The sequence below is a fragment of the Rhinatrema bivittatum genome, chromosome 6 (genome assembly GCF_901001135.1).
Source record: "Rhinatrema bivittatum chromosome 6, aRhiBiv1.1, whole genome shotgun sequence".
Taxonomy (NCBI): Eukaryota; Metazoa; Chordata; class Amphibia; order Gymnophiona; family Rhinatrematidae; genus Rhinatrema; species Rhinatrema bivittatum.
Window position 1 is genome coordinate 101,384,103 of NC_042620.1, and position 12,152 is coordinate 101,396,254.

Consider the following 12,152-nt stretch of genomic DNA (forward strand, 5'->3'; position numbering starts at 1 on the left):
ACTGTTGAAGAGGTGGACCCCTGGACTGAAATGAGGTTGACGCTAACTGCAGGAAGGAGCCCTGCAGGTCCTTGTCGGCAGGCGGAACTGGTTGGAGTGGAGACCCAATAGAACCTTCACCAATACCAGCCCTCGTTTCCCGCAGGTTGAGCCTTTGGGTGTCGGGGCTGGCTGGACTTAGGTGCGGGTCTCTGATGGTGATGATTCCCTTGAAGATTTCACCCGAAATCCCAGTTGAGAGTGGAGCTACCCTGCGATCGGCCAAGTGCAACATTGTACATAACAGTATAAAAAAAGTAGTATATTTTATGTTTGTATTTGTTGCAATTGAAACATCAGTCTATATAACATTTCAAACTGATTAATATCTAAATCTGCACAAAACAGCCTAATGCTTCATTTGGACAATATCAGACTCTGAAAAGAAACACAAAATATGCAACAAAACATACCATAAATATACAGCTCTAGAAACATCACAATAAAGTTAAAGAACATTAGCAAAATATATTCAGTTAGATAGAGCATTCATATTATTGATGCAAAAATGTAACATGAGGATAATACAAAACATTATAAAAGGAGAGGACTTAATTATACTTACATCAACAATAAGGAAGTCCAGCCAACACCAGGCATTAGTGAAATATTTTGCAAATCCATATGCCACCCATTTCAGAAGCATTTCCAAAATAAAAATATAAGTGAAGATCTTATCAGCATATTCCAGTACGGTCTTAATGGTCTTTCTCTGTTCAATATAAATGTCTTCAAAGGCCTGTACAAGAAGTTTAAAAGCAACAAATAGAATAATGAAGTACAAAGCACCCATTTTACAACACAATGTGGCTAACAGAATTTGGCACAGGAGGTGCTAAATAAATGCAACACTAAGTCTAACTTTGCATGTTGTAAATTCAGAATAGCTCATTACAGGCAAGAGATTAAAGAAGCCAAAAAAACATAATGTATCTCAAAACTTCTTGCGTTAGTCATGCTTCTGGAGTATGGTAATCTAAAAGAGCTTGGTGTGATGGTGGGTGAAAGACTAATGTGTATGGACTGGGAGTGGGACTGGCAATCTGAAGGTGGTGAAGCAATGTGACGAGGCAATAGCTAAAGCCAGAAGAATGCTGGGCTGCATAGAGAGAGAAATAACCAGTAAGAAAAAGGAAGTGATAATGCCCTTGTACAGGTCCTTGGTGAGGCCTCACCTGGACCAAGGACCAAAGACCAAGGTCAGTTTTGGAGACCGTATTTCAAAAAGGATAAAGACAGGACAGAGGTGGTTCAAAGAAGGGTGACCAAAATGGTGTGGGGTCTGTATCTGAAGACTTATGAGGAGAGGCTGAACAATCTAAATATGCATACCCTGGAAGACAGGTGCTGCAAGGGAGATATGATGCAGACCTTCAAATACCTGACCTTCAGATACCTGAAAGGTTTTAGTTCAAATCTGTTTATTGAAATTCAGCATAGTCACACAGAAACATATTCTCTTAATCCCAAACATTACCAATATATACAATAACAGATTATCTACATCCATAAACGTTTTAAGTCTCCCCCAATAAGTCCATTATCTGTGGTTAGCTGAGAGTCATACTCTTGTACACCCAGCCAGTAAGGGATTTATTCTATTCCCTCTCTTATACCCCTACTACCATCCCCCTCCCCTTTATTTGGAACCCCACCTGAAAGATTTTAATAATGCATATCCTTCGAACCTTTTCTGTAGGAAAGCAATCAGTAGAATTAGGTGTTGCGATATGCAACTTCAGGGGGGACTCAGAAGCAATGTCCGGAAATATTTCTTCACAGAGAAGATGTTTGATGCCTGGATTGCCCTTCCAGAAGAGGTAGTGAAGACGAAAACAGTAAATGAATTCAGGGGCAGATTGGCCTATCGGGGGATTGGGCATCCACTGTTGGGTCGGTTGCATGGTCTTCACCTCAGTTCCTGCTGAGAGAGGTTGCCCCGGGACAAGGCCTTTGGTGAGGCCACGACAGAACCCAACCTGTCGCAGCCTGAGGGAGATCTCAGTTGGGCCATGATGGAACCCAGCTGGTCGTGGCCTGAGGAAGGTCTCGGTGAAGCCGCGACGGAGTCCAGCCCATCGCAGCCCAAGGAAGGCCTCGGTGGGGCCACGATGGAACCCAACCCAATGTGGGCCGAAGGAGGTCTTGGCGGGGCTGTGACAGAGCCCAACCCACCACAGCCTGAAGGAAGTCTTGGTGGGGGTCACAACAGAGCCCAATCCAATGCAGCCCGAGGGAGGTCTTGGTGGGGCCATGACAGAGCCGTGGCTAGAAGAAAGGCCTACGACCTGGGGTTGGCAGAAGGATGCATCTGGTGGAAGCAGGGCACTAAATAAGCAGAATCGTGAGCACGGCGAAAGCCAGGAGGACACCTGACAGAGGATGGGTGTGTGTGTGATGTGTTTGTATAAGAGAAAGAGAACTTGCAAGTGTGCATGAGAGAGAGCACCTGTAAATATATGAGAGAGCACCTGCATGTGTGTATGAGAGACAGAGAGCATCTGCATGTGTGCATGAGGCAGTGAGAGCCTGCATATCTGTATGAGAGACAGCGACTGCGTGTATATAAGAGAGCACCTGCATGATATTTGAGAGCTGCATGTGTGCATGAGAGCCTTCGGATGTGTATCAGAAAGAGAGCCCGCGTGTGAGAGCCTGCGTGTGAGAGCCTGGCATGAGAAACAGTGAAAGCCTGAATGTGTGAGCGAGAGCCTGCATATGTATGAGAGAGAGAGTGCCTGTGTTTGAAGGAGAGAGAGAGAGCAGATATAAATTGTGGGCCCCCTTCACCCAAATCCACAACAATCTCTGGAAATCAAAAATTGCCAGGTATTTATTTATCTAATGGTATGGAGAGCTGGATATTTTTAGTTATTTAATTTTTTATTATTTTAAATTATGGGGTGTTATTTCATATGTCTGCCGTTTAAAAATATTTTATTGATGTTTGGGAAATAGAACAAATGTATGTGATTTTTTAAAATCATTAGGGGCCTAATATTGAAAGATGGCCGTTTAAGTAACTTGGCCAGATATAACTTATCCCATTAAATTACATGGTACATTCAGCGGCATGGCTATGTCACTGAACGTACGCGTATATATTTGTACTTAGCCGTATAAGATATAACCATCTAACATGGCTGGTTAACTTATGCAGCAAAGACTGAATATTGTTCCTTAGCTGCATTAGTTATATGGCTAAGTTGCTCCCACCCACAATTTATGCAGCTAACGTTTTAGCCATATAAGGGACATATGTGGCTAAACAGCAACTGTTAAATGTAAACGCATATTCAGCAGCCGCTACTTAACCAAAAAAGTCATGCTTATCCAGCTAAGTAGTGCTGAATGAGCTTTATTTATTTATTTAGACATTATATATACCGTCGTATAAAAGATTGCAATGGTTTACAACAGTAACATTCATAATTATAAATCAACAGGTAATAACGGGTAAAGGAGGTAGTTTTCACAAATAGGCATTGACATCTATCAATTGAATTGTTCTGATACATTTGACTCAAGGTTTAAGACATGGTCAAGGGTAAAGAAAGTTAAAATAGAATAAAATAAAATGATATAAAATGAACACATCTGTGTTAGGTATGAGTATAGTGATAGGAGTATACTACCGTCCACTTGGACAAAATGGTCAGACAGATGATGAAATGCTAAGAGAAATCAGGGAAGCTAACCAATTTGGCAGTGCAATAATAATGGTTAAAAGACAGGAAACAGAGAGCAGGATTAAATGGTCAATTTTCTCAGTGGAAAAGGGTAAACAGTGGAGTGCCTCAGGGATCTGTACTTGGACCGGTGTTTTTCAATATATATATAAATGATCTGGAAAGGAATACGACGAGTGAGGTTATCAAATCTGCGGACGATACAAAATTATTTAGAGTAGTTAAATCACAAGCAGATTGTGATATATTACATAACGACCTTGCAAGACTGGAAGATTGGGTATTCAAATAGCAGATGAAATTTAATGTGGAAAAGTGCAAGGTGTTGCATATAGGGAAAAATAACCCTTGCTGTAGCTACACGATGTTAGGTTCCAAATTAGTAGCTACCACCCAGGAAAAAGATCTAGGCATCATAGTGGATAATACTTTAAAATCGTCAGCTCAGTGTGCTGCAGCAGTCAAAAAAGCAAACAGAATGTTAGGAATTATTAGGAAGGGAATGGTTAATAAAACGGAAAATGTCATAATGCCTCTATATCGCTCCATGGTGAGACCACACCTTGAATACTGTGTACAATCCTGGTCACCGCATCTCAAAAAAGATATAGTGCGATGAAGAAGGTACAGAGAAGGGCAACCAAAATGATAAACGGGATGGAACAGCTCCCCTATGGGGAAAGGCTGAAAAGGTTAGGGCTGTTCAGCCTGGAGAAGAGACGGCTATGGGGGGATATGATAGAGGTCTTTAAGATCATGAGAGGTCTTGATCGAGTAGATGTGAATCAGCTATTTACACTTTCGGATAATAGGAGGACTAGGGGGCATTCAATGAAGTTAGCAAGTACCACATTTAAGACTAATTGTAGAAAATTCTTTTTCACTCAACGCACAGTTAAGTTCTAGAATTTGTTGCCAGAGGATGTGGTTAGTGCAGTTAGTGTAGCTGGGTTAAAAAAAGGTTTTGATAAGTTCTTGGAGGAGAAGTCCATTAACTGCTATTAATCAAGTTTACTTAGGGAATAGCCACCGCTATTAATTGCATCAGTAGCATGAGATCTTCTTGGTGTTTGTGTAATTGCCAGGTTCTTATGGCCTGGTTTTGTCTCTGTTAGAAACAGGATGCTGGGCTTGATGGACCCTTGGTCTGACCCAGCATGGCAATTTCTTATGTTCTTATATACTTCTCGATGGTTGTTCATGCTGTTCAGTGCTGTTTATTGTTAAAACTACAATAAAGACATTTATAAAAAAAAATGATATAATGGATTTTACATTTAGTTATTATGTTATTTCGATTCTTTAATTCTCTTCATGCTTCATTTAGTATTTTTTGACCTTCTTGTTTTTGCTTTTTTCTACATTCAGTTGCTTTAAGTCAGGTTATATGCATTTTTTAAAAACCATGTTTTTATCTCACATTTAAACCAATTTCTGCCTGGTATTAACCTTATCATCTTAAGTAGGGAATTCCATAGCTTTGGACCCTCTATGGAAAGCACATAATCTCTTACTTGTGTCAGGTATGTGCTCTATAATGTGCGAACAGTCAATAGTCCTTTATTTTGAGAACTTGTGTTCGCTGAGGTGTGTATGGTTGTATTGTTACCCCTAACATACCGTTGTTACTGGAATTCATGATTTTGAATATTAGCATTTAATACCTTAAAATGTATTCAAGATTGTACTGGCAGCCAGTGCAGAGAGATCAGAGATGGTAATGTGATCAAATTTCCTGGTTCCTAACAAAAATCTTCCTGAGGCATTTTGTAATACTTGTAACAATTGTAATAAATATGTTGGAAGACCGAGTAATAATGAGTTACATAGGTTTGAGAAAATTAGGGTTTGCAGGACAGTACGAAAGTCCTCAAATGTTAATAAAGATTTCAATCTTTGAAATATGCACAACTTAGTGTAACCTGCAGTTACTAATTTATTGATGTGCTTTTTCATCGTAAGGTTCTCGGCAACCTGGACCCCTAGATCACATATTTGATTTGGTGTAGTAATTTGGAAATTGCCCAGGTCTAGAGCTGGTAGTTTTACTATCAAGGAGTTTTTGCTTAACCAAATGATTTTAGTCTTTTTGGGGTTTAATGTTAATTTAAGTTGTGTTAATTGCTGTTGTATTGGTTTCAAATATGTAGAAAGTGTCGATACTGTATTTTCAAATGATTTGAAGAATGGAATGTAAAATTATATGTTGTCAGCATATAAGAAGAAGGTAATTCCTAATTCCACCAGTAATTTACACAGTGGGATCATATAGATATTGAACAGTGTTGCCAAGATGGCTGAGCCTTGAGGGACACCTGTATCAATATGGAAAGTATCAGAAATGTGGTTTTCTAATTTGATAGAAAGGAGGAGAACCATTTGAAAACACAGCCATCAAACCCAGTGTTGCTCAGCTGTTGGCACAGCAGGGTATGGCCCACAGTGTCAAAGGCGGCTGTTAGGTCGATTAGGTCTAGGAAATAAGAATCATTAGCATCAATCCCTAGTGAGAGAAGTAATGTTTCAGTTGAATGACTTTTTCTAAATCCAAATTGATTTGGGAAGAGAATTATCTTGGTCTTCCAGATGATTTACAAGTTGGGATAGCACTGCTTTTTCAAGTACTTTTGAGGGAAATGAGAGGTTGGATATTGGACGATAGTTGTTTCAATCGTCAATTCTACCAGTTTTATTTTTTTGAATGGGCTTTATTATTGCTGGTTTTAATCCCTGTGGAATGATTCCTTCTGAGAGAGAGTAATTAATTAAGGATGTAATTGGCATATTTGTTTCAGGGAACTGGCAGGAATTGGGTCACGTGGGTGAATAGCAGGATTAATTTTAGCAATGATTTGATCTATTTTGAAATTACTCACTCTGTCAAATGTGGACCACTTAACCTGGTTGTGTGGATCTCCTGGTACTATTTTAGGAGAACTGATTGGGAACTGAGTTTTCAACTTATTGATGTTGTTTAAAAATGATGTGGCATATTCCTTGCAGGTAGCCTTTGAGAAGTTATAGTTTCTCAAGATAGAAGATGACGGGACCTTAATTAAGTGTTTTACAACATCAAAGAGCAATTTAGAATTAAATATTACCCCGTGAATCTGTTTAGTCATCTTTTTTTGTTTTATTGGTTAGGGCACAGAATTTTGTTAGGAGAGATTTATATTTTACTAGGGATTCAGATGACTGGCTTTTCTGCAATTTTTTTTCTCTAATTTTCTAAGGCTTTGTTTAGTGTGTTAGATCATCATTGTACCAGGGCTTCTTCTGTTTAGAGGTATTCCTTTCTTTGTTAATAGTTTTCGTCTGGACAGGACTGAGGTTTTCAGTTATGTCATTGATAATCTTATCGATAAATAATCAACAAACAAAGAAGCAGAACACCTCTCTAATATACTCAAAAAACCAAAAGAGAGGGAAAAGGATCAACAGTCCAATCCACAAAACTTCAACTGATTAATGGCAAATGACGATATCATAAACGATCTTTGCTTTGAAATTTCAATCCGTGGCCTCTCGCCTCGCAATGGGCCGCAAGCCTTAATCAGCTTACAAAGCAGAGTAATATATAATCATCTATCGTCATTTGCTCATATTAATACTAAACTTTATTACAGTCTCCTAATTTTTACCGCAAATGTGAAGCAAAAACTATACTTCCCACCAATCTTAAAAATTGAAAATTTTTTTTTTTTTATATATATATCCAAAAATTTAGAGAGAAATACTTAGCCCATGCTTTATAGGATATCGATTAATTAATTAATTTATTTATTTATTAATCGATAATTAATTAATCGATAATTAATTAATCAATATCCTATAAAGCATGGGCTAAGTATTCCTCTCTCTAAATTTTTGGATATATATAAAAAAAATTTTTTCAATTTTTAAGATTGGTGGGAAGTATAGTTTTTGTTTCACATTTGTGGTAAAAATTAGGAGACTGTAATAAAGTTTAGTATTAATATGAGCAAATGACGATAGATGATTATATATTACTCTGCTTTGTAAGCTGATTAAGGCTTGCGGCCCATTGCGAGGCGAGAGGCCGCGGATTGAAATTTCAAAGCAAAGATCGTTTATGATATCGTCATTTGCCATTAATCAGTTGAAGGTTTGTGGATTGGACTGTTGATCCTTTTCCCTCTCTTTTGGTTTTTTGATTGATAATCTTATCCCAGGAATCAAATGCAGAGGAGGCATTGGCTTGATTTAGTTCATGTAGCTTATTTTCTTTTGTTTCTGCAAGTAACTCTGAGTCTATCTTTTTCTTGAAGGTAAAGGTTTGGTTATTTTCTATACTTTTGTGAGTTAGGTTGAGAAAGGTTATTTCTGCCTTTATTAACTGGTGATCAGACCACAGCAATATTGTGTGAGAAGTGTTGATTAGACAGTTACTGGTATTGGCAACTATTAGGTCTAGAATATGTCCTGCTTTATGAGTCGCTTTATAAACAAATTGGGACCATCCCAAAGGTTCCATTGTCTCTAAAAACGTTTCACAGCTATGTTTCTCGGTGTTTTATCTATATGGAGGTTAAAGTCTCCTATTATTAAGGTTGAATCTGGAGATGAAAATACCTTAAGCCCGGATTTTAAAAGCCCTGCATGCATAAAATCCGGGCTTTATGCACTTGGCCGGGCCTTGCACGCGCCAAGCCAATTTTCAAAGGGGCCCGGCCACAAGCGTAAAGCCAGGTAAGCGCATAAGTGCCGGGCTTCTTCGAAGAGGCAGGTCAGGGTGCGTGTTCTGGGCGGGAAGGGGGTCAGGCCGGAACAGCGCTACTGTTCGCTGTCCCAACAACCCCGCTGCCGGCATGTGTAACTTACTTCAGCTCGGGATCTGAAGTTATGTAACAAGGAAAAAAAAAATGAAAAAGGTAAGGTTTAGGAGGTGGTGAAGAGAAGGGAAGGGGAAGGTAGGTTAGGTGGGGGGGGGTAGGGAAGTTCCCTCTTAAACCGCTCCTTAATTGGAGTGGACTGGGAGGGAACTGGGGAAGGCCGGAATGCGTCACTGCACGGAAATCGCAGAAGTCTCCCCCCTTGTGCGTGCTGCCTGCACATACGCGCACGGATTAGAAAATCCAGGGTGCATGTGTGCGAGGCCCAAGGATTTTCCACCATGTGTGCGCCAGCACGAGCATGGTAGAAATTCGGCACGCGAATGGACGTGCAAATGCAAAGTGGAAAATCTACCCCTTAGTGAATAATTCAATCAGTGGAGAGCAATCTTTTTGTAGTATCCCTGGAGGACAACATACCAGTCATATGTTTAGTTGAGGAGATTTTAGAATTGTCACATCATAGGGAGGTTTAATCTCAACTTTGTAAGGTTCTAGCTTAAGTTCTTTTTTACTATTATTAATAAGCCCCCACCTTTTTGTTTAGGTCTAGGAAGATGAAATATATCATAGTTAGGATTAGAAATTTGATTTAAGAGTACATTATCTTTGTCAGTCAGCCAGATTTCAGTTATGCAAAAATATTGGGATTTAAGTCCTCTAGCAGGTCATTAATTAGGTGGATTTTTTTTGACAGAGACTGAACATTTAATAGGAGCAGAGTTAACATTAAGCAGGAAGATATAGTGGCATGATTGTTACTTATTGTAGGGAAGACCAGATTTGTATTCCTTCTTTGTTTCATTCTTGGTACACTTATTACATCTCCATAAAGACCCTGACCTAGCATAGGCTCAGTGAAGCATGTTTGATCCATGATAGTCACCGTTAGGTTCAGGATGCACTGAGTACTTACTTCGAGATTGCACTTCGGGTCTGCATGAAGGAGCACGGCAAAAGAATAGCTCCTTTGTTGTGCTCATTTGTGCATGTACCAATGGTGCAAGCGCCTTTGGCATCGCCACTGAAGTGCAGGGCTTCCGTCAGTGTGCAGGCGGTGGGCGGGAGGACCCAGCTTTGTGGAAGCTGGCATCTCCCTTGTCGTTCAGGGGTGGGACGGCCATTCCCTTGGTGGTGGAGACGACCAGACAAGTGCCACGGTGCAGGGCTTCTGTCAGTGGATGGGCAGTGGGAGGGTCCAGCCTTGTGGGTGCCGGCATCTCTCTCATCGCTCGGGAGTGGGAACGTCCTCACCTCCATTATCTCAGTGCTCTATCTGCCAGTGGTGGAGGCGGCCAGGCAAATGCTGCGATGGCCTCGCTCTCCGAGTCTCCACAGCGGTGCAGGGCTTCCGCCGGTGGCCGGGTGGGCAGTGGGAGGGCCCAGCCTTGTGGGCGCTGGCATCCCCCTAGTCACTCGGGGGTGGAGGGGGCATCCTCACCTCCTATTTTTGTTGGCTGTTTTGACATATTTATTCTTTTCATTGTTTTAATGTTATGAATGATCTTTTATATCTCTTGATTTTATTGCTTGATGTTTTGTGAGGAGTGATTATGTTTCTGTTTTTCTATTATTGCACTGCATAATACAGTCAGGCTTGTTTGGGCACTGGTTACCAGAGCACATTTGTGACCAAGAAAGAACAAGTAAGCCTATGAGCACATGTTTGAGCAAGAGGACTATTTAGGCCATTGGGCTTGTGTGTGAGTGTAAAAGAGAGCAATTGAGCCAGTAAGCTTGTGTGTGAGCAAGAATGAGTCAGTGAATACATGTGTGAGCATGTGAGACAACATGAGAGAACCAGTGAGCATATGTGTGAATAAGAGCATCAGTGTGGGACACAGTAATCATTTCTGTGAAAGAGTGCATGTGAGCCAGTGAGCATGAACGAGAGAGAGAATGTGATCTAGTGAGCAAGTGTGTGAGAGGGAATATAAGGGAGTTTGTATGAGAATGAACATGTGTGTTAGACAGAGAAGAAAGTCTGCGCATATCTCCCACCTCTTACTAATCCATGACAATTTCAGGGTAACTGGAATCTAAAATTCCCAGGTACAGAGAGGAAGGGATTTATTTTAGCTTTAATTTTAACTACTGGATGTTGTTTGCTGTGTCTGCTAGTTTGAAATATTTTATTGATGTTTGGGAAATTAAAAAAAAATGCTATATGTTCATAATCATTGGATGTTCTTTTCATCAGCTGTTTTGAAGTATTTTTTTTCTTTTTATGAATTTGGTTTTACTATTAGGATTGATGCTTTATATTTCTTGATGTTCTTGTTTGATGTTTAGTGAGGAATATTTGTTTTTCCATTCCATAGAAAGTCTGGCTTGTTCCACTTTCAAGTTCAGTTTTTCTCTGCATGTTTCTATTTATATTTTATCATCTTTTCATTTTGAATTTGGTAATGATCTGTCTGTGTTCTAAATGTGTGACTGATGTGAGATAATGTGCTAGAATGTAGCAATGCTTCCTCCAAGGAGTGACTAGGTGTCTACAAATTTTTTTTTGTGTGAGCAACAATTTTTTAAACCAACAATTTGAGCGCCAGCATTAGTGTTCCATTTCTGTATATAGCACAAAGAAACATTTATGTGAGCGATCATGTAAAACCTGTGAGCAGTGCTCTAAAATGTATGAGCAATCACTCATGCGCTCAGCTTAGAGGGAACTATAGCATGTAGTTTCTGTGCAGCGATCTATAACAGCTTGGCTTATTCTGCTTTCCTAATAGCAGGTATATTGGTGTTTTAGGGTCTGATGTAATATTTGTGTTGCGTGCCCCAGTCTCGCCAAGGCCGTGCCTGCTCACCTTGTTCCCAGCTCCGCGGGCTCCGGGCCTACCTCTCCCACTGCCGCAGCAAGTCGGCTGTGCCCCCGGCTCAGGGCAGCGGCGTCCCCGGCTCCCTCCAGCTTTTCGGCATCCCAGGCCTCACTCCTTGCCTGCCTTGACTCTGCCCTTTAAAGGGTCAATGGCGGGAAACTGGCGCGTTCTGATGATGTCACCTGACCATAATATAAAAGGCGAGGCCCTTTCTCCAGAAACCTCATCTTAGAAACAAGTCGTCACCTCGTGTGAGATAGTGGCCGTCCTCGTTCCTGAGTTCCTGTACTTATTCCAGTGTTCCCATATTCCTGTGCTTGTTCCAGTGTTCCTGCATCTGCTCCTGTGTTCCCCTGGTCCTTCCTGTGTTCCAGTACCTGATCCTGTGTTTCTTCGTTCCCAAGTGCCTCTCTACATTCTGTAGCCCAGGTCGTACTCCTTGGACTGATACCTGGTACTGACCTTGGCTAGCCCTTGACTAAGCTTGGACTGATACCTGGATTTGACCTCTGCTTGCCTCTGACCACGCTTGGAGTGATACCTGGAACTGGCCTCTGTTGGCCTCTGACCATGCTTGGACTGATATCTGGAACTGACCCTTGCTTTGGCTGACCATTCTCGGATGGATACTCTGGCTTTGACCCTTGCGCTCCATTCGGACAGTCGCCCTGCTACTCCTGAGACCACCAGGTTCACCTGCCTGGACGCTGTACATGGCCTTCCTTGAGCTAGACCGCTAGGCGCTG

At 41.0% G+C, this 12,152-nt stretch overlaps 1 protein-coding gene across 9 annotated transcripts in view; it reads right to left on the reverse strand.

The window, feature by feature from the left end:
- The window catches only part of LOC115093628 (sodium channel protein type 2 subunit alpha-like), a 523,144-nt gene that overhangs the window by 157,542 nt on the left and 353,450 nt on the right, over positions 1-12,152 (reverse strand). For all 9 annotated transcript variants that reach the window (XM_029605666.1, XM_029605660.1, XM_029605661.1 and 6 more), the window contains one exon: positions 605-778. In XM_029605666.1, coding sequence (XP_029461526.1) covers positions 605-778 — 174 coding nt within the window. The remainder of the gene's footprint in view (positions 1-604; positions 779-12,152) is intronic.